The following is a 23,637-nucleotide window of genomic DNA, read 5'->3' on the forward strand; positions in this document are numbered from 1 at the left end:
AAAGAATGAAAAATAGAAAAAAAGTAGGTGCAGGAAAAGGTTGTTTTGTGTTGTGGGGGTTGGTGAGGAGAATGGGAAATAGCCCGGGAATTGCTCGTCGAAGGGCAATTTCGTCAATATAAAAATACGGCTGACTTGTCATTCGTCAGAGTGTTCTAGGCATCTAAAGACTCCTACGTGGCAACACGCATTGCTCTGCTGCAGCCTTGGTTCGGTGGACAACCAAGAGCTTTGTGGCTTTGCCACCTTTAGGTTTCATACATGGAAAATTTTACGTTCCTTACATAACAAACCCTACTTATGAACACTAAAAAGAAATCACTTCGTTACGATTCACTTCATAATCTAGTTTAATGTCCTCAAAGTTATATCTGGTGGACTATTTAAACAAATGTATAAGTTTGAGGACCATTTAAGTAAATAAGCCTTTAAAATTTTATTAAAGAATCATTATTGCAAAAGATCAACACAATTGAAAATTGTTTGACCGTTTAATTATCATCATCAACATTTGTATTTAGGTACTGTTTAGGTGAAGAAAAAACCTCTCTGCCTAAGGAAAGAAACCTTGGCCCCCGCCTCTTTAGGGTTGGCAGCTTTCCTCCCTTCCCCTCTCATCTCCTCTCTTTCCCTCTCTTTCCCCCCTTATTCTTCTTTGTTATTTTGTTTTATGGTGTGGAAGCAGTTGCCGTGAAATGATGTCGTCGTCGTGATAGTCGTCTTTTTAGCCCATGTACGCAAGGATTTGGCTTCATTGTTGTTGAGGCCCAAAAATCCAAGGCCCCAAATATATTTATAGCCCAATATGACACCTAACTTGGGAAGAAACTCAAATTGGGTACGCAAGAGTTCATATATGCGCTTGCACACGTGCCACGCCAAATAAACAACACGCCAAGCTACAAACTTAAGTGGGCCCAAGCCACACGAATGTCCGAGGTTTCTTTGAACGAGTTGTGTTATGGATGGTTACAGTATTCACGAGGCCTATTGATGGGCCAAGAATTGGAAGTTTTGGGCTGCTTGGGAGCCCTAAAACTCGAGCCCATTTATTGAGCATAAATATATGGGTAAACATGAAAGAGAGAAAAATGTAGTCCATTACCTTAGAATATTGGCCCATCACCTTAGTGAAAAATAGTTCATCACTCTAGAAGGTTGGTCTATCCCCTTAGTAAACTAGCCCATTACCTTAGGGAATGGCCCAAGTGACTTAGAAAAATCTGAAAGTCTCCAGCACATGGCTAGAGACAAAACCACGACAAAAAACCAAGGGATAGAGACTTGCGCAGATTGCTGGGAATCTTCAGCACATGGCCAAAGACAAATCCCAACATAGGCCATCCAAAAAACCAAAGGATACTTGAGCAAAACACCTTTCAGACCAGCGCTATTACCCACTCATTTCTCCCACCAGCTCTTGCAATAAAATAAAGAAGAAAAGAAGGAGGAATGGTAGCCTGAAATAGGAGTGGTCGCAGGGATAGCTGTGGTTTGGATTGAGAATGATTTCACAAAATAGGGATGAATCAAAGGAAGAGAAGAGAAATGAAGGGGGAAACTTGGCTGATTTGGGAAGAACCAGTTAGGGTTTCTTAGGAAGAATGAGCTTCCAGTGTTTATAAAAGGAGCTTCCAGTGTCTATAAAAGGAGGCACTTTCTACCCAACAAAGGAAACTCATTGAAGGCAAGCAACCTCGTCCAGAGAGAGCAAGCATCACCTCTCATCCCTGGAACCCTTCAATTTTGAGCCATATTCCTCAATCTCTTCCCCTCTTCTCTTCTGGCAAGCCATTTTAAAGCCTGATGAAGCTTTCGTCAAGCTTCTGGAAAATTGCTCAAACCGCCCACTTTTTTTCTCTCATCTCTTACTCTCTCCCCTCAACAAATTCTCCCAAAAACTCTATCTTCCTCTTACTTCGAGCCTCTATTTCTCATAGGAAACCCAAGCCTTCTCTCTCTCATGCTAAACTCAGGAATGTTCAGCTCTCATGCCACAAGTTTCTCATGCCAAGCCATAATATTTATCTATAAGCAACTATTGGTTTTGTTGGTGAAGGAAGCCAAGGTGTTTCCTAAGGCTCCACGAACCTTTCGAAGCACTCTTGGGGCCTGATTCTTAAACTCAGGCATAGGGGCAATTCTAGCCATTTGCTTTTTACAGCAGCCCAGGCCTATATGTAGTTGTCGGAACGAAAAAGCTCATATACTTGTCAACCTTATACATGAGTTTAGAGCGACAATGAGAGGAAGATGTCATGTTACATTTCAGGTTTAGCCGGTACAACATTATGGGTTTAACGGTATGGAGCTATGGCTATCTTTGGGTTGCCCGGAAGATGTGGAGTGGTGGTACTGCTTCTTAGTTTTTTTATCTAATAATTTTCAGGAATGGTTTAACCTTTCGCAGCAGATTGGTTTTGTAAGTTTAAGTAGGCGTGCTTTTGGTTGCTGAATCAGAGATTTTAATCACTTTGTGAGTTGTATATGATTCTCTCCATATCAATTCAATGTGTTGTTGCATTTGGTCACTACACAAGATGTATTAATTTTTTTGCACCATACTGACTTTGTACTTGTATATGTTCCTCTTATCAATAAAATAATATTGCCCTTTATTTTAATTTTTTAAAATATCATCATCAACATTTTGTTAATTTATCTATAATTTCGTGTTCCTCTCTTTATTGTGTTATAATTAGATGATTTAATTATTTCAGATTTTGTTTATTTATTATTTATTTATAAAGGTGATCAATGAATGATGTTCTAAAAATGAATTGTTCATTTCATTGAATCGCATTGATGGTGGTTCGACCCGCATACGAATAATTCTTTTATGAATAGTCAAATGTGTTTTATATAGCACCACCGCCGCCGCCTATCTAACATTCAAGGCCATGTGCATCTCAGCTGTACTTTTGTTGTTGTTGGAATCTCATGTGTATTTTTTAATAGTTCTTCTACATGCCAAGGCCTCACATTTTGGTGTTGGATTGGATGAACCCACGAACCATTTGGATATGCAGAGCATTGATGCATTGGCGGATGCACTTGAAAAGTTCAAAGGAAATTTGGGTTGTGGAAGATGGTGATGTGTGTGATTTTGATGTTAGTTTTGAATAGCACAAGAAGGACCCTAAACCTAGGAAGAAAAATCAAAGCTGTGTTTGTTTTGTTGAATGCATAGAAACGAAAGTAGGAGATTTTGACCAGATTTGAGTGCTCAGTCATTACCCTGTTTCCTCTGTTTCTTACTACTACCAATTGCCAATTCAATATCAATTAGATGAGATTAAAAGGAAGCGAGGTATATTCGATGAGACCAAATTATTTGAAATTACCAATTGAGAATTCAATATCAAATGTAACAACAACAACAACAACAAAAAAACAATATCAGCAATTTTCTTAATTATATGCTCATGGAAGGAAAGAGTTTACAAGAAAATTATGAAAAATTAAAGTTTTTTTATATTATGTTAGTACGAAAATTGTATTGTCATTTCCTAGACTCTAACATAGGTTGGGAGTTAGTGTGTGAATATCGTTTACTAGACGTTTTGGCGCAACACATTCAATCCCAAGTTTTTGAAGCATGACTTGACCGGTATGAAAAACTGATTTCAGGTAAATCATGACATAATCATGCATTCATTATAAGATTTCTAATTGGAGTTATTTTCACTCAAAGTATTTTTATCTTAATCTTATTTTTAATAGGATTAGATTTTATCTCTTGAGATTACTTTCCTAGTTGGACTCTATTTTGATTTAAGTTTTATCTTTTCCCGTTATGACTTGCACGTTGCTCATCTCCTACTTGATTGGTCAAATTAGTTTGTTTTAGGAGATATTGTTTCTCGCACAAAGATTGGTTGTTTGGCATTATCATTTAGAGTCCACACTAGATCAAAATTGATATTCATGATTGATACTATTTGTAGTCTCATGTTTGGCGACCTTATAGGTAGTTGATATTGAATGGGACATTTTGGAAAAAGCAAAAGGAGAGAGAAAAATTTTAAAAGAAGCAAAAATGGACAAAAATGCCCTTATTTATTTTTAGATTTCCTAAGGAATCCAATACATTTGCATGTCTTTGATTTGAAAGTTGAGTGGTTTTTTTGTCTTTTTTGAAAAAGCTTTGGCTTTTTCCAAAAGTGAAAATTTTTTTATGTCTAAAACCTAAAAAACCTTTGAATATCAAAGTTATCATTCTTAATTGCATGGTTGTGTGTCTTGGTTTTGACGTGATTGACTTGAGTCCATATTGGATCAAGCTTGACAATCACATTGGAATAGAATTGTTGGACTATTGGGTTTCTCTCTTACTAGAGAGAACCTGCTTTGAATAAATTGGGGGTCTTTATTTTCACACACACAGCTTTTGAGATATTTGTTTTGAGCATATAGAATTCTAAGAAAAGCTGTTGTGCGTATATTTGAGATAAATCATCAAGTGTTCAATGTTTACTTGGTGATTTATCAAACACTTTAATCAGTCATATTGCATTCATATGCATGTCGGTGACTCATACGGTTGAGGGCACTAAGACCGTGGTGGCGGTTTTCCTCCGGTGAGCTTGAAGCAATCGTAGCCAGTATTGCGTTCAACATAAGGAGTGTCGAAGATCATCCCGTGATGAAGTTGAGTTACGAAGAAGTCGGTAAACATTATCTAGAATGTGTCTAGGAGAAGTGTGTGAGTACTTCTTGTAATCATCGTTCTATAGTGGATTTGTGTTGGACTGAGGAGTCCCGTGGATTTTCCCCAGTGGTGGGGTTTTACCACGTAAAATAATTCTGTGCGTGTTCTTTTATTTTATGCCCAGCACTTTACAGGATTGATAAGCCATATCAATCCTGCTACCGAAGTTTATTTTTATTTATTTGATTAGAATCTTAAATTGGCATATTCACCCTCCTCTAGGCATTTTGAGTCATCCTGCAGGTATTTTCATATTATATAAATATGGGCAGAAATAACTTTCTGTATTTTTTTTATGAGGAATAATCAAAATCTCTTAACATACCCATACTTTTTTTTAAAAAAATGTTACAAGCAAACCGATATAATAAAACAAGGGTAAAAATAGTATATTAAAATAGGTACAAACCGATATATATAATCAACCCCTTATATTAAGAGATCATTCAAATAAATATTTGAGGGACGCCTTTTAGGATTTCTTACAATTTTTTTTTCAACGATCCAAACCTTCTATTTTTTAAGTCTATATTCATATCCTTGCAAAAAAAATTAGACAAAGCAAAAACCGTTTTCGACATCCAATTGTATCTTACAAAATCAATGAACACGATACTTCAATAAAGTATTAAAATTTCAATAACACAGTTGAGTGGTCAAACGATATTGGATTCAAGTGTTTTTTTTTGTAGAGATGATCTTTGAATGATTATCTAAAACATAGACGGTTTGGATTAGTGAAATACAATGCGGATTAGACCATACAAGAGTGTCCCTCAGATAAGCTAATTTGAGGGATTCCTCAATCGAAGCTCTGTGTATATATGTATGTATGTATATATGTATGTATGTATGTATGTATGTATATATATCAATTTAGTTAGCCATCCTCAACTTGTAAAAAAATTATGTTTCCAAGTAAATTAAAAGAGAAACATAGATAACTACAAGGTGTGGTGCGGTTGGCAAACTACCATCTCCAGCTGACGAGCTACCTGGTACCTCAATGGCAAGGGTTCGAAACCCGTTAGAAGTACTTTATAAGCCAGGGGCAAGCCGAACCCTGAGCAGGGATTAATCTCACTCTTCCGGTGTGGGAACATTTCGTGGTATTTACCAAAAAGAGAAACATAGATAGAATAATAGGAAGTAAATCTTTATTTATTTATTGGGTATTGAATGAATGAATCAATTAATAAAAACAAACAAGGAAAACCCTATGAAAAAGGATTGTACAAGAGTACCAAATAAAGTAAAATTTTCACTAGGACCAATTAATGGTCTTTAATTAATTAATTAATTAATTTTTGTGACCTTAAGCCATGTGACCATGTGATTTGGGGGAAAACTTACTTGATATTTATTTTTTTCTGCACTAAAAACTTACTTATTTTAAGCTATCCTATAATAATATAAAGAAATAAAAATAAAGTCCATTGAATTATGGTGCACCTAATTACATACTAATACTCTCTCATTCCTAAGTGTGGTAGGATTTTGTGAAGGGTGGTTCTATTTAAACTCTCTAATTTGCTCCTCTTCCTCTTTGCTCTAGGGTTTTCTTTTTGCTCCTCTTACTCTTTGCTCATATAAAAGGTCTAGCTAGAAAAGAAAAAAGAGAAACCCTTTCCAAGGATATATTAGGTTGGAAGAAAGAGAAAAAGATCCATGATGGCTACAAGACAAAAGGTATGTATCCCAACTTTCTTCTTGAATAAGAAATTTAGAATGCAAATCTCAGTCCTCCTATCTATTTCTTTTCTAGTTAACCAAGTTTATAAAGCCTCAACATCAAGAAATTTTGGGGTTGAATATCTCAATCATTCATCACAATTAGGGATTAACCATATTATGCAACCCATTCTTCAAAACTAACAATAATTATAGAAAATTTTAGGGGAAAAGAAAGATCTCCATCTAATTAGTTAGAGGATTCTTTTAATCCATCCAAAAAAACATAATTTTAACTTATGATTCTTTCATCTTATTTTAGAGAATTTTTTTTCCCAGAGTTAGGAACGGGGAATAGGGTTTTGTCACACACACACACATACTGCCAAGGTACTATGAGGGTTCGAACTGAGACGACTGATCTACAAGTCAAAACCCTGTTTCCACAGGGCTAGACCTATTGGCTTTTTAGGGATTTCATTCTTGTGCTATTTTCTATATCTCATAGAAAATTCAATGAAACAAATCCTTTGTCAACCTTTTTTATGTTGATCTTGTATGTTCAAAACGACATTGCTTCAACTTTTAAAGGTTAAAGCGTTTTGGATTTTGGGTGATTTTTTTACAAGGATGATTATTTAATGAAGACTTTAGACTATATGTAAGTTCTGAAATTTTTCAAAAATTCGGAGTAAGGGCTCTCTCTCTCTCTCTCTCTCTCTCTCTCTCTCTCTCTCTCTCTCTCTCGATCTCCCTTTCTCCTTGATAAGGTCAGTTGTGCTACCTATATCTTCCTCCTTAAGAAAGCCAAATCTAAGCTCCCTACCCTACACTCCACCACAACCGGATTGGGAATTCCTGACCACTTCCCTAGTCATCAAACCACACTTCACCAATCCCACCCCACGCGAGCTAATGATCTCTCTCACCCCGATCTCTCATTTACTTTCGTTCTCTATATCTTTCTTTCATGGCCAATCGACTTAGGGTTGCTCGTCGTCTCTCCTTTACCACTCTCTTTCTCCTCTATTATTTCATTGTTTCTCTCATCTCTCATATCCTTCTCTCATCTCTCCTATTTCCCTTCCCTCTGATCCGCGTACTGGCACGATCGCCAATCTCAAAACTACAATTGTAGAGACGGAGATAGGGGAAATAGAAAAGGAGGGGAAGAAAAGGAAAATTGAGCGAGGAATAGGATGAGAATGGCAAACTGGACCTCATCTTGCCCCACTCCGCCCTATTATCATCCTTTTTTGGTGATTTAATTATCATCACAAATTTAGTGTTTACTATAAAATAAAATAAAAATCATTTAATCATTTGATTATCACCACAAAATTTTAGTGCTTATTGAAAGTTGGTTTTTATTTATTTCTCCCAGCTTCTATGTCATAAAAGTTATTTATCTGCCAACGGGGTCTAAGTCTTGACTTGTAGACTAGAGGTCTCAAGTTCGAACCCCCATGACATCATAGTTGTGTGTGTGTGAGAGAAATCTTATTTTCCCTCTAATTTAGACTATCGCTTGTACTAACAAACAAGTTACTTCTCTCTGCATATGTGGATTATGTCAGTTGGTAAAGTTAGCAAGCCCGCCCCTTTACACCTAAATTTAAATCTTTAAATTAGATTAATCTAGAGTTATTTTAAATTATCGCTTATATAAAATAAAATAAAAAAATTATTTCTATGGATGGCAATGAGGCGAAAATGATGGGTACGTAATTCACATCCCCATCCCAGCCCCACCCTAATGCAAAACCACCATTAACAACAATAATCTTGAATGGGAAAAAAGATAAGTTAGAAACTATTATACTAGGTAACAGACAATACAAAATTTTGTTTTAGACTTGCACTATGTTTTATTTAATTCAATATATAATACGTGGAATATATATTTTGGTGGGAATTGTGAGACAAACCTAGAAGCCACTTAACAATATATTCATATAAAAAATTAATATAACACACACACAGATAAATATATATATATATATCAGTCCCCTTCTATTGAGGGATCCCTCAAATAATTTTATTTGAGGGACGTCCTTTAGGGTGCCCTACAATTTTTTTCCCAATGATCCAAACCATCTATTTTTTAGGTCTTCATTCATAGATCATCCTTACAAAAAATTAGACAAATCGGAAACCATTTCGACATCCAATTGTGTCCTACAAAATCAATGAACACGGTGCTTCAAGAAAGTACTAAGATTTCAATAACTTAATTGAATAGTCAAATGATATCGGATTCAAGTGATTTTTTGTAGAGATGATCTTTGAATGTGTATCTACAAAATAGACGGTTTGAATTAGTTAAATACAATCCAGAATGGGCCCTACAAAGGGTGTCCCTCAAATAACTTATTTGAGGGATCCCTCAATGGAAGCTTGAGTGTAGGATCCCTCAAATAAGTTTATTTGATGGACACCCTTGTAGGGCCAACCATGCATTGTATTTCAATTATCCGAACCATCTAGTTTTTAGATATTTCCTCAAATATCATCTTTGCAAAAAATCACTTGAATTTGAAACCATTTAACCACTCAATTATTATTGTTATTATAGTCTTTTCTTGAAGAAGTGTGTTTGTCTATTTTGTTGATTCCAATTAGATTTTTGCAATGTTGATATATAATTGAAGGGGATACTTGAAAAATAAACGGTTTGGATCATTTAAAAAAAAAAATCATATGGGTCTCTAAAGGGTGTCCCTCAATTAAAGGGGACTATATATATTCTATACAGATTGGATTTGAGTTGGGATAGAATACCTTCCCGGTCCGAAAACTATACCTGAAAATTTCTCCAAATCCATCCCCATACCCGATTTATATCCTTCATACCCGACTCATTGGGATCGAAACCCCACAAAGATCCTAACGCATGGGAAAAATTATCATCCCTAATTATTTCTTCTCTCCCCTCGTAGTCTATCAAAGACCAAAACAAAAGATTTCGAACCCCCCTCTCCTTCCTCTTATTTTTTTTACTGCTACAGCCCAAAAGAGATTTATAATGCAAATGCAAAATTAGCCTTCAACATCGCTACTTTCTTTCTTTTCCAATTTTATGTTTCTCGAGGGACCAGAGGTGCAAACCAGAATCCACGAGTTCCAGAGTTCGAACTCGTCCTACTCGGCCATCCCAAAGGTACCCATTTTACACTCACACACAGACAAACCCACTCGCTTATTTTCGTGCACAGTTTCTTCAACTCCATTAATGGCGGTCGCGAACTGAAGCGACCAAGGTCAGCCCTCCATTTCTATGAATCCGCCTTTGCTTTATGCTAACCCAATACCACTATAATGTTAGTAGCGAACCCAACCATTGAATATTAGTGTAATGCGGTAAGTTAGATTAACTTGACGAAGATGCCGATGCCATCACACAAAGTTACCCACTTTAGGGTTTGGGTGTTGCTCTCGTTAGGAGATGGGTCCCTGAGGTTCTGTTTGTTTCGACGGAAAATGGGTTGGCTGAAGTATCCCGGGAAATGTTTTGTTTGTTTGGTTTTTGAAGTTTCCTGGGAAATTGAAAGATTTCTATCAGAGCTCCATTTTTGCACTGACGTATTTTCGATTTCCACTTAAAACTTTATCCTTTGGGATGTGTTTGTTTCTCGGAATATGGCTAACGGATGGCCAGATGGGTTTAGAATTCCCTAAGAATGTATTTCTGGCAAGTGCAAACTTCTGGGTTTTTAATTTGGCCTGAATATTACAATGTGTTCATAAACTTCTTGTTTGGTTTTTACTTTGCGACCTTGGCATTAGATTTATACTTTAAAAACGAAAATTCTTTGGGTGTCATTGATAAAAACATTTCTATTTTTAGCATTCCAAATACTGGAATGAGAACATTCGATGCCATTAATTTCTAAAATCCATATTCCAAAGAATGGTTTTTGAAATTCCTGAAATCTGCTTCCGCGAAACAGACACACCATTGGATTTGAATGTGATGGTTGGGAAAGGCATTTCTTTTTTTGGCCTATGGAAAAGATTGTCATAAAAACTCTTTAGAACAACTGCTTTCAATTTATAATGATAGATGTTGAAATCTACTGGCAAGATTGAACCACGATATAATGTATAAGAATGAAGTAGATTGGCCATTTGAGGGAACTTAGACATGAGCATTGTGCTTGGACCAAGGGTCTCAAACAGTACGAACATGAATGATAAGTGTGAGAGTGAAAGCTGCAAGGCTTAGATTGGCGATGGGAAAGTTTCAGTAGGTTTCCTCTTCTCATCTAGATAAAAGGGATATCTCATCTGAAAGGGGTAGTTTATTTAGGCTATAGTTGCTTAATTGGATGAGATCTCATGAGTTGAGAGCTGACTTTGCCAAATTTCTCAGTGTAAGGATGGTTTGTACAATCAAATTACGTTCATGTGGGACTTTAGAGGGTTAAGGAGGTCAGACCAAGGACAGGACACTTGACTTTTTCAAGGGTTCTTTCTGAGTTCTCGACCTCCTCATGGTTTTCATTCTCTACTAACATTGGACAGTATGCTATGTGTTTGAAGTGTTATAGAAGTGATTGAATTTCGGCATAGATTTTTTTACTATCTTTTGCTACATTGAGTATAAGTTAGAAAGTGGCACCTGCTAAGGTGAGAAAATTTGATACAGGGTCTGAATAGGATTTGAAGGATAACTTTGCTAAAATGACGTTATTGAGAAGTCCTAGTGGTCGTGACAATCAGGAGAGTGCTAAGAAACCTTCTTTTCCCTTGGCGGACCAGCTGCAAAAACAGAAGTCACCTTTTGGCTTCTATACTGATTCTGATATGTTGGTGTGGTTGAAAGGGCTAGCATTAGACCCTTGTGACCGGAAAGCATCCCCAGATTCAGCTCGACAATTATGGAAGCAGAGTCTTAAAGTGCGGAAACTATTGCTTCTTGGTAATGTCGTTTGTCCACGGGTATGTTCAAACTAAAACATTGTTTGTTTTCAATCATCTTGTTGCATTGTTTTCTTGCTGATAAATGTGGTGTTGTTCATTTGACTAAACCATATTAGTATGTTAAGATAATAAAACAATAGTTGGCCCACATCCTAACAGCTTAACTCTTGGTGGTATACCAATAAACTTTTATGTGGTATCACAGAGCGAGAGATCCTGAGTCCAGAACCTCCCAATCTGCATTTAATTGTACATGTTGGGCTTTCTAGTGCTGGAGAGAAGCCCAATGTAGTTGTATACGGGATTGCAATAGTGATAAGACTAGTTATCCTGCTACATACCTGTATTCTACCAATTATAAGCTGACGTATCCTATATTTCCTATGATCCTAGCCTAATTTATCCTGCATGTCAAGCATACATTACGAGCATTTCTTTACAGACCCAACTTAGAATCAACTGATGATCTTGTTCCATTGTCAGAAAAGTTATCCAACAGAACTTCATATGCTTGATAAGCTCTTCCACAATCCTCACTGGGAGGGCTACTGCTTAATTTTGTCATGATACTTAAGTGAAACATTTCAATTTCCGAAGCATTTAGCCCTGCTTAATTTTTCCATACTACTTTGTGATAATTTCTCTAAATGTGAGTTATTTTCTTTGTACTTTTAACGCAATTTCCAGTTCAGAAGTTTTTTTTTCTAACATGAACTTTCATTCGTCACTCCCAATCTTGTTGAAACTACTTTTCCCCCCCTTTTTTTCTACAGAGAAAACGAAAACTTCATCAGTTCCTAAACAGTAGTAAGTTCGCAGGTGCTTCTGGATTGGCTACAGAGCAATCTTATGTTCATACTGTTAAGAAAATGGGCAGAGTGCATTCTGTCTCATGCGTAACCAATACAAATGCCAACAGTGAAATTTTCGAACCACTGGTTCTCTGTAACTCACGCAGTTCTGGAAGTTTGTTGACTTTTGAAGATGAAGATCAGCATAAGCCAGGCTATACAGATTTGGCCATTATGGATGTGGAAAATATTGGTCCATATTGCAAGGATAATTCTGCCTCTCCTTTAATTGATACAGATGAATCAAACAATGGTTTGAACACATTGAGTCCGAAAAACTTGAATTTCTGTGATGCAACCAATGTGAATCTTAATGATACAGCTGAAAGCTCAGACTCTTCGAGTTTAGACGAGAATAGTTCAGAACTTGAATGTGCATTGAGGTCGTTGGTTTCCAGTGATGATTATCTTCCAAGATCTATTCCTGTGAGAGAGATCGATGGCTCAGCTCACCATTCGGATCCAATGAGGTCAAAGGAGCAAAATTCGAAAGTTCGAGAAGCAGTGAAAATAATGTTTTCAGATGGTGGTGTTCTGAGGGCTGTTGTTCCTATTGGTCCTGGTTTTCAGGTGGAAGTCCCAGAATGGACGGGTCCTGTGGATAGGAAGAATCTTTATGGTAGTGATGGTGATTCGAAAGTGTCAAGGTGGTTGGGCACACAAACGTGGCCCATTAAAGGAAAAAGTGCAGGAACCATTGTGAAAGAACTTGGTAAAGGGAGATCCGACTCTTGTTCTTGTGTCTCTCCAGGATCTGTTGGTTGTGTCAAACACCACATTCATGAAGCAAGACTCTGTTTGCAATATGAAATTGGTCCTGCCTTCCGGAGTTGGAAGTTTGATGAAATGGGAGAATTTGTCTCAGCTTCATGGACTTCAAGTGAACAGCGGAGCTTTGAATCTCTTGTCAGAATGAATCCACTATCAAATGAAGCAAGTTTTTGGAGGACTGCCTTTAAGCGTTTCCCTTCCAAGTGCCGGAAGAGCATTTTGAATTACTACTATAATGTGTTCATCCCTAGACGTATGAGCATCCAGACTAGATCCTCTCTTAATGAAATTGACAGTGATGATGACCAGACAAAGGAAGAACAGCTAACTGGATGTAAATCTAGAAGGGTAGCTTAGATGTTCGAAGGACATGAAATTGACAATTGAGCAGCTTGAGGTTGTCAGTGGCCTGTGATATACTTGTCCCTTTAGGTTTAGCTCAATGGCACTTTTTCAAGACTGATCTTTTGCCCTATCACATGCCTAACCAGTGCTATTTTGGTTTGTACAGACATACAAAATCCAAAGCAATTTTGATACTCAGTTGCCTGTGCTTTGCCTTCGTAAAAGCTTGTTTCTTGTATGTTTCTGTATTCAATTTTTTTCATATCCGGTACAGATCCAGAGAGCCTATAGAAATTTCTCGCCAATGTGTTCAGTTTTTGTCATTCCAAGTTCATGCTGTAACTTCGTTTGTTTAACTGATCGTATTAGATGGTTTTACAGTATGTTATTCTGTTTTTAGTCGTGTCGTGTTCAGGTTGATACACATCCTGTAAATCATCAATCAAGACCAAGACCTTTGATAACTGAATCAAGCATCACATTATCCCAGATTAAGAAAGATGAGGACAAACAAGAAAGCATCCTATTACAATACTATTGGCACAAATTATCAAGAAGATAAAATATGACTTAGAAAGAAAGAGAAGGCAGATGGACCAAAAAGGAGAAAATGGCAGAGTTCCTATTGACTTCATGAGTGCCATATCTCGTTTACATGTAAACTCCATAACATTCTTGTACAAGAATGTGGGCGGACAAATGTTGGCAAACAAAATGCGAGTCTAAGAAAGGCAACAAATTCACAAACAAACCCCGAGGCTGAAGGTGTAGCAGCAAACAATGAGCCTACAACCGTTGACAAACAAGTCGTCCATTACCTTAAACAAATCATTCTCCACCCACTTCCCACTTCCCATCTCTCTCTTTTTCTTTTTTTTCTCTCTTTATCTCCTCCATGAAGGGGCATATGTTGGGATGTTTTCATGCTTACCTTTTGACTCTAGAGGCAAACTGTTGATCATGGAGCTTTTTTTACATGTACAAGAAAGAGGAGAAGGAATAATCTCAAGACTTGGTGAATCAAAAAGAAAATTGTTGATTGGTTTGATTCCCTTAACATGCTGGTGGCCCCCTGAGAGAGAGAAATCAAGAGAAGAATCTCTGTTTTTGAGAGACAATAATTACTAAATTTGTTCTTGTTTTTGACAATGGGATTTGGGTCGATCAATGTTTCTAACATCTTTACAAATTTGTTCATTTTCTGGTCAAAGTTCATTTTCTTTGCCTGGCTCAGAATATATAATATGGACAACGATTTTATAGGCTTTTGTGTTTTCTCCACTTCACCTTTTGCTTGGTTTCCCAAGCTCACTTTTCACTTTAAAATTTTGGTCAAATATGACCTGAAATGTTCCAATTTGCTGATATATCCACATGTTGAAGATGATGACTAAGGTTACATTTATATTTCTCCAATAATAATAGTAATAATAATATTGGTTCAAATTGTTTTTATTACTACATTTTATTTTTATACAATCGGTAGTATACTTGAATCTAATCTAAATTACAAAAATGATGATTCAAACTCGAATGCAGAATGAGAAGCATATCCGTTCTATCCAATTTGAACAAAGCCATGTCTGCTTATTATTACACTCTGGAATGAAAGAGCAGAGCATGTGGCTGCTGCAAACGAACTAGTCATAATAAACTGAGTAGTTGAAACACAATAAGTCAATAAGTGTCTGCCAATCAATCATTCCATATTCCCCTCTGCGTAAAAAATAAATCATGTAAAAAATACCATAAACAATTAACTTTCAAACTTTTTCAGGCAATTTTAATGTTCAATTGGGCATTTGCAGAGACTGCTTTCTTTACCACATTCCTTTGATCAAACGCTTGTAACCCACTTAATCTTTGCTAAATCTCATCCTCTAATTTAAAAGTGACTTAAGACAAGCTTAAAAACGTTTTGAGTGAAATAAGTGCAACCCCAAAGAAACATTGGCAGCAAGGATTCTGGAGATGAAAATGCATGTGGAAGGCAAACTGCTCTGCAATTACAGATACCAAGATATATATATGAAGTTTTGTGTGATTGGATCAATGCAGAGAACCCATAAAAAAAAAAAAAACCATTTGAGCAGGCCATGGCATAAAAAAAGACCACCACCAGAGCATTGTAGCTCTTTCTTTTTCAGAGTGGGGTCAAGGTGAGATATCTGGTCTTCCACATTCCATCTGATAACAACTGCCATGACATATTTGCAAGCAGTGTGAGTGTTTTGATTAGTTACTTGATGCCAAAGGAGCCAAAAAAATAAATATATCAACCGTATCTTTTGCATGGTTGCTTCAATTTATATGGAAGAAATAGCAAAACCAGGAGAAGGAGCAGGCCCTGCTCAAATTGTTACTGTTTTTTCTCCAGAATGTATAAGACGCTAAAGAAAGAATTCAGGGAACACAGTTACACAGACTCTGCAAATTCCTCAGGCTTCAAACTTACCTTCTTCCCCAATGAGCCAATTTTGTTTAAGACAAGAAGCAGCAAAAGAGAACAAAAGATTAATCAAAGAAATGGGAAAAAACACTGAAATTGTTGTTATTTGAGTAATTGAAGAAGCAAGGTACTCACAGGAAGAAAAAAAATTAAAGGAACATTTCAAAGTGCTTTCTTCTTCTTTTTTTAATCCCACCAACCAACAAGAATGCATAGGCATGTGTGGTTTTACACAACAAATGCAGCAGTAGCAGCAAAATGAACAACATGAACTTAAAACCGAAAGAACAAACACCTTATGGTTATGAACACCCTCTCATTCATTCATTCATTTCTCAATACAATCGCAGCACACTTCTGGCAATGGAATGGGCATGGCTGGACCTGGTTTTCCCAGCTCCACTTCTCCAGCTGCTCCTCATCGGCGTCAAGTAAAACCTCAACAGTCCATTGTCAATGTGGTTCGGTGAATACCTCGCACTCCGATTTCTTTCCAGCACGAACTGATCGTCCTTCTTCTTCCTTCCAGCATTCCCATTTGCCTCAACAGCAGCAGCAGCAGCAGCAGCAGCAACAGCAGCACCATTGCTATAGTTCTTCCTCATGCTCCCAAAAGATCCACCAACTCCACCAAACCCATGAGAGCTATTTCTCCAACTAGCACTGCTATTGCTCCTCATGATCTTGGGATTGAAACCCTTTGCTTCCCCGTTCCTCTCACCACCTCTGAGCTCCGGCCACGACTCTGAAAACGACCTCTCAACCCCATTTGATCTAACACTACTATACCTATCTTCATCCTCCTCTTTGTTCCCACCTCTCCTGTGTATAAAACTCCATATATTCCAAGCCTTGCTCCACCTCCTTGACTTTTTACACCCTTTATTTCTCTCCCCATTGACACCCACCGACCCCGAATCTCCGCCCCGAAAGGAGGACATTTCGAAGGTCTCCGAGCAGTCGTCCCGGAGAGAATTCGAGTTGTAAAAGTCCCTCAAATCTCTATTATCAGGAACGGTCGTGGGCGACACCTTGGCATTCGAAACCGACTTCATCTCATCGATCTCCGCCACCACGGCCGCCGCAGTCTTCCGAATGGAGTTGGACCGGTCGAGGCTCTTCCTCCGCCGCGATGACGAGTCCGAATAGTAGTCCCGGGTTTGGGCTGACCCGCCCGGAACCGTCTCCTCTTCAATCGAATTCATGGGCGGCTCCTCCACCGGAATCTGAGCGTCGCATCTCGAGACATGAACCACCGGAGCGTCCTCCACCACCGAGACCATCGTGGGCATTCTCGGAAATGTCCTTCCAATGAGGTACCCGTCCCACGAAGCCCTAGGCTCGTCGAAGGAGTATCTCGGGTCGTCGAACGACATCCGACCCGCATCGAGCGAGAACCTCGGATCCGTGTCGCAGGAGCGCCGGCCGAAGCCGTAATCGGCGATCTCCGACTGCGTTTCTCTGAACTGTCGCCCGATTGGCTTCTCCACCGGCAATGTAGCCGATCCGCCGCCGTTTCGACGCTTCTTCAGCTTCTGCTTCTGCCTCCATTTCTGCAATTTTTTGCTGAACACCGAAGCTGCTGACCAGAAGCTACCTGCAATCTCTTTCAGGTCCCTCTTCTTGGTTTGAGAATCGAGATCTATGTGGTCTTTCATGGGCTTCAAGTCTTCTACTTCAAATAGTTCCGGTTCTGGTGGTGGTTGAAATTGCTCCTCTTCTTCTTCCTCCTCCTCCTCTAAGATTTCTGGAACTCTGTCTTCAATCACATTTGCGACATTGGGTTCCTCAGATATTTCAATTCGGTCGCCGTTGTCGTCGCTGCTCTGGTTTTCGTCGTCTTCGTCTTCCTCTTCCTCCTTGGACTCAAACACAGGACCCCGAAAGCTGGAAGAGGACCCGCCTAAGTTCCTGGTCTCGACCTCAACCTCAGTAGGGGGTTGTGGTTCCTTCTTGTTGGGGTTCCGGCCGTCGTCCTGGTGAAAGAGTGTCCAGAGAGTGTTCCGAACCCTAACGTCGCAGGACTTTCTCTGAGGCTCAAACACACCAGAGAAGCCCTCGTTTTTAGAGGCAGAGAAGGATTTGGTTCGCCGGAGCTCAGGAAAAAAGGAGGTGGGTCGGGTTTTGTTGGTGGAGGAGGCCCCACCACCGCCAATGGGGGGCTTGAAAATGGCCTTAAGGGCAGCAGCGGCAGTGGAGGAAGTAGGGGGTTTGCGAGAAGTGGAAGAGGAAGAGGAAGAAGGGTCCAACACGGCAAGCCGTTCGCAGAGGCATGAGGGGCAGAATCCAGTGAAGTGCTCTTCTGGGTGGCGGTCGCAGGAGGTGGAGGGTCGGTTGGGCTGAGGCGGCTGCGGCGGATGTAGTGGTGGCGGTGGTGCTGCTGCTTCTGCGCTGGGATTCATAACCGGTGGTGGTGCTCTGTGTTGTTGCCCACTCTGCTGCTGCTGCTCATGTTATGAGAGTGAAGAAGAAGAAGAAGAGTGACTGTGTGGACTATGAGAGCTACTGTTTCTGTTTGGCTCCCAACGGACAGTGAGAGAGAGAGAGAGAGAGAGAGAGAGAGATGAGATTGTGAAGCACAAAGGGGAAAATAAATGAAATGAATTGAAAATGTTTGATAATATGCCCCACACACTTACTCACTCACTCACTCACCGTCTGCTATTTCTCTCTGCGTTTCTGTTTGCCCATTGTGGGGTTTTCTTTTATTTATTTATTTATTTTGGGGTTCTTTTTTGGGGTTTGCTTTATTATTTCTGTATTTTCTTTTTCTTTTTCTTTTTCTTTTTCTCTGGGGGCACTCGCTGGTGAAAAGACAATTTTCTGCCTGCAGGTACCTACTGAATCCTTAATCGAGGTCAGTAAATAGGCCCCTCTAGAGGCTCTGTTTGGGGAAGGGGGTTGTTTAACTTGTTTTTTTGGATGCCATCGGAACACCACGGTTTCTATTTCAGATTTACATGTTTTAAGTTGTGAACCTCCGCTCTGCTCACAATGCATTATTTCAAAATCATTTATTTATGTGCGGTAGTTGATCAGGACAGTGAGTTTGGTCATTTGAACTCAAGTTCAAATCTCATGTTTGTAAATTAACTTAGTGTAGATTATCGCTTGTATAATAAATAAATAAATAACCATTTATTTATGCATATAAGGTTTAAGCAAGTTGATTAAGACTGTAAGCTCGGCTCCTTGCAACAAGTTGGAATTCCTTTATTTTGGTAAATTAGATTAATCTAGTATAAGTTACAAGGGTTTTTAATATATTTAGTTAAGATTTTTGTGACAAAAGAGTTGCATGTGAAGATTCTGAATTTCACTTTCCTCGTACCAGAAGACCTTAATATCAAATATTATTTCATGATATATACATTGGTGGCAATATCTAGTTTGTTGAACTAGAAATTCTTCACTCAGTTGGTACCCTCCTGCCAACTGTAGAATACGGCACCCTCCTGCCAAAAAGAAATAGTGCATCCAGTATTCTATGGCTAAATATAAAATTAAGGTACCCTCAATACCATAGCAAATACCCAAGTTGGCACAAATCACTTCCTAATTAAGTGGGATTAGCAAGAGTCATGCATAGCAAGAGAGTTTCATTAGCAAAAGCAGGGGATGAGGTGCCCAAATTGCTTAGCTTTTTGGCTTTTTTTTGTTTATAATTTGGGAGGGTACTTTGGATTTTCAAAGATTCCTGTCGAGAGAGAAAAAGCAAAAGCAAACCACGCCATCACTATGGGGAGGAGAGAGAGAGAGAGAGGGGGTGGGGTGGTTTTGGAGCTGCTGCTGCTGCTGTTGCTGTGCTGTTTCTCTCTTTCTCACATTTCGCTTTCTTTCCTTCTTTCTTTCTCTCTTTCTTTTCTTTCTTTCTTTTCCTCCTTTTTCTTTTTCCTGTTCTGGGTTCTTTTTGTTTTTCGGCTTTCTTTCTTTTTTTCCCTCCCAAATAGCTCCCATCGTATTCTCTGCTCATGCATTTTGCTTTGCTATTTGGCATTTGCTTTGCTTTGCTTTCCCACTTTACATCTATTTATTTTGTAAACAACAAAAACAAAATGATGGCTTGCACTCTCCAAACACTAAATTTCAAAACCCTATAGATCAATTGTCACACTCTCGCACATAGACACAAAGAGACAAATTCAGACTCCACCAAAACAAAATTGTCAAAACGAAAATAAGGAAGTATTTCTCCAAATCGAGGCCGTTCCGGCTCTATCTAAGCTTTTGGCCACATTATTGATGAGAGCATATTTGCATTTTATCCATCTAGCAATCAGAATATGACATCCTATGTTATGTTGGTGTGACCTTTACCCAAAATCAGAAAATCTTTCTCCATTTGGTCATGGAAATGGGGACTTAAGCTGGGGCTTGCTTTAGCTTGGCCTGCCTTTATATAAGGTGAAGGGTGGTGTGTGATGCATTTGATGCGTGCCCTGCCTCTCTGCCTCCTGCAGCATGCAGCAGCATCCTGCATACATAGATTCTCTCTGAGACTCTCCATCAAACACAAAAATGGAATCACTCGAGAAGATGGTGAAAGCCATCGGTTCCCCTTCCATTTTCTCCAAAAGGACAATCTGCTTTTTTCCAATAATTTAGCTGTGATTTAAACATATCATAAAACTTCCAAAATCTTTTTATAATATATATTCTTTTAGGCAAATGCACGAACACTTTGGTCACCTAATTTGTTTTGCACCAAGACAAAGTTTGTCAAAAACCACCCGTACAAACTGTGAAAATATTTATATAAATAAAACTTATCATGAAAACTGAAATTTATTTACTCGCCCTCCCTCAAAAGCTCACATGAGCTGCTTTACAGAACCCCATTGATCCAACACACACTACTGTATGGCCATGTTCTATTGGGTGAGCAGAGTGTACTCGGGCTGTGGTGTATAGTGGGGCTTGGAAAAGAAAAAAGAAAAGACCCGAAATGAAGGTTGATTGTTGATTGATGCGATCATACATGCTTGTGAAAAAAGGGAATGGGAAAAAACAAGGTTTTACACTGGTACACAAACTGATATCATTTCAAATTTATCTTGTGACTTATTTTAATTTGTACTTAGTAAAATGTTAAGCTATCTTATTTACATGAGCGTACATGTGATTAAACGTGTGACTAAACGTCTGACCTAAGCATTGTTCGAATTATTTCATTAATTATGTTCGTTCTTGTCTCAACACATTATTTAAATTCATAATTTATCAATGTAAACATTTATTTCACGATGTAATTAAGTCTACCAATAAAATAGTACCCTTTTTTTGTTGTTGGTGAAAGTGAAATATTACACTTCAAAATGCTTTTATATTAACATGTTTACTTAGCAAGAATAAGAGCCCTGAAACGGGAAACTTAAATAGAGAAATTAGGAAATTAGATCAACTACACAATTGATCTTATTCTTGATTTTAATGGTATTTGATTGCTGATTGTAACATGAAATTTACATAATTTTTTTATTCTTGTGCGTTTAAAGTATTAGTAAACACAGGAGAAGTCATAATTTAGAGTCAATACAATACCCGTATGTTAATAAATACATATAAAAACATAAATTGAAATCACATCAGTATCTATTTCTGATAAGTAGACATTAGTATGAGTTGTTAAGAAGATGATTGAGTTCAGAGTTGAGAGACCCCACAACACCGCTGAGTCACGAGAGATGACCCGCCGGCTGAATAGAGAGCCCATCCAGGAGCAGACCTACCTCTCAATCGGTTGCACATCACGGGGTCCCATTAAACACACTCTTACTCATATCACATGGGATATGAATATCTGCAAGAAATTTTGTTAACCAGAGATCCAGAGAGAGAAACACAGAGAGATTTGATTTGGTGGTGGTGTTGTGGCCCTTGTGGATTGGTGGTCTTTGCCACAGTGGTGAGGAATTTTTCAGATTTCGGGGGCAAAGCAAATATTTTGTATAGTCTATAGTGTTTTAGTGTGTGAGTATTTTTTGTGTGCATGGAATGAGGCGTAAAGTGTTGGCCTGTCCTCTCTACCTTTACCTTTTCCTTTTATAATAAAGTAAGTATATAGAAATAAATAAAAACTACATAATTAACAAAAAGAAATATTTATATGCTCAGCTGAAATGGGTTCATGGATTTGTCTCTCTCTCTCTCTCTCTCTCTCTCTCTCTCTCTCTCTCTCTCTCTAGGGTTTGTCTTTCTAGGGTTTTGTTTGTTTGTTTGGTTGGTTGGTTGGTAGAGTGTATATTTCAGATAAATTCCCATATGATATCCAAAGTGGATGGTTAGCTTATAGATAGTGGGGAGGGGAGAGATAAAGAACATAGATTTAATTTGGGACAAAAATTCCCTCATTGTGAACATGCATGCAGGGGCCCTCTCTCTGCCTAGTTTCTGTGATTTTATTGGCCAATTTCCAAATTTTGTTTCCACTGAGCAACATGCATATGGTGGCCAATTTTTTCAATATGGCTTTTTCTTTGATTGGGATGTGTATATTTGTGTGTTTTCTTTGTTTGTTGCTGCTGCTGCTGCTGCTGATGCTTCGTGTTTCACAATTGTGACAGTCCACCATAGTCCCCACAAAATATTTGTTCATAAATAAAACTAGTTTGACAATAAGCTAGCCTGTCTTTCTCAACTCAATCATTTTAAGGTATATTGGGTTGCTTCAATTATGGGGTAGGGTACTATCAAATGTACCATTTTCTTAATTGTGTTGTCCTTCACAATATAGCATATACATGGAATAACATACTCCAAAAAAAAAGGGCGAGTAAATTGTCTTTCAAAATTGAGATCCTGCCCGTGTCTAGAGAAAATTTATAAACTCTCGTGAAAGTAAATACTCTCTATCACTCGAACATATCACCTTGTTGGTTATTTGTGGACCAGAGTTTTTGTTTAGTGTGAAATGATTGTATGATCCTACCAAGGCTAGCAACTCCAATATAAATTGATAATGCATGGCACTAAGTAAATTATTGTATTGTCGCAACCTGCAATTGTACGGATTTACACTTATTAGCATGCAGTTGCAGTACTTTATTAAATTGTGTGACATGTAGTGTATTATAATTTTCTCTGCTGCAATATTGACATGCTAAGGATCTGATTAGAACTCTTGGAGCATGCAAGCAAAGATTAGGATGGATGATGATGATGTTAACACTTTTGGATCTGAATTCCGAAGGAGGCCAAAAAAAATTAGGTTTGTTTTTCTGTTGTTTTGCGAAGAACTGAAGATTCTATATAGTCAGAGTAATAGTTTTGTCTCCCCGAAGGCCGATGCTTTATGCAGTGAGATTGAGCTTTCCTTCCCTTCCTTTCTTTATAATTTTGTCATTTTCTATTTCAAAACATCTACAGACTGAAATTTTTATTTATTTTTTATTTTGGGGAGAAATTCTGTAGACTGAATTCTATACACATACCGACAATATGTATACCATTGATTATTATAAACGAAATAAGAGGGAAATAATGCATCTCCTTATATGATGTCATAAATTATTATTTCTATGTCCCTCTATCATCATTCCTAAATTAATTTTTGACATTAAAATAAAAAAATTATCATATTTTATGTTAAGAATCGGTTGAGAATTTGTAATCTTAGTCATTGAGTCATGTAAACGAATGACTGAGATTATAATTTCGTAACTAATCCTTAACACAAATTTTTACTGGAGAAATTTCCGTTAAGTTATATCTCACACTTCAATCATTCATGTATACATAGAGGAGGGGAAATGTGAAATGATAAGAAAGGGTTACATGCATGTAAGAAACATGCTCATCGCCAAGAAAAGCTCACCTTTCTCATTGAATCATAATTATTAATAATTTCCAAACGGATTACAGCTCTGCTAGCTACTCGAATAATGCAAAGATAAACATGCGCACCCATAGATTCCACT

General features: G+C 38.0%; 2 protein-coding genes across 5 annotated transcripts; one reads left to right on the forward strand and one right to left on the reverse strand.

The window, feature by feature from the left end:
* The first annotated feature begins 9,302 nt into the window (after positions 1–9,302).
* LOC103340529 (uncharacterized) lies at positions 9,303–13,657 on the forward strand. Of its 4 annotated transcripts, none has more exons than XM_008243951.3 (3): positions 9,386–9,542; positions 11,031–11,323; positions 12,079–13,657. In XM_008243951.3, exons 2-3 carry the CDS (start codon positions 11,066–11,068, stop codon positions 13,282–13,284), a joined length of 1,464 nt encoding a protein of 487 aa, XP_008242173.1. In that variant the 5' UTR covers positions 9,386–9,542; positions 11,031–11,065; the 3' UTR covers positions 13,285–13,657. The 4 variants fall into 4 exon arrangements, with proteins under 4 accessions (XP_088900141.1, XP_008242173.1, XP_016649861.1 ...); XM_016794375.2 differs by having other exon boundaries at positions 9,503–9,642; XM_089044015.1 differs by lacking the exon at positions 11,031–11,323 and having other exon boundaries at positions 9,303–9,542.
* Positions 13,658–15,870: 2,213 nt separating this feature from the next.
* Positions 15,871–18,407, reverse strand: LOC103338209 (protein OCTOPUS-like). Its single transcript, XM_008241396.2, has one exon. The coding sequence runs from the start codon at positions 18,121–18,123 to the stop codon at positions 16,057–16,059; it is 2,067 nt and encodes a 688-aa protein (XP_008239618.2). The 5' UTR covers positions 18,124–18,407; the 3' UTR covers positions 15,871–16,056.
* Positions 18,408–23,637: the final 5,230 nt, after the last annotated feature.

This window comes from Prunus mume, linkage group LG1 (genome assembly GCF_029339155.1).
Source record: "Prunus mume cultivar Tortuosa linkage group LG1, ASM2933915v1, whole genome shotgun sequence".
In the NCBI taxonomy this organism is placed as follows: domain Eukaryota; kingdom Viridiplantae; phylum Streptophyta; class Magnoliopsida; order Rosales; family Rosaceae; genus Prunus; species Prunus mume.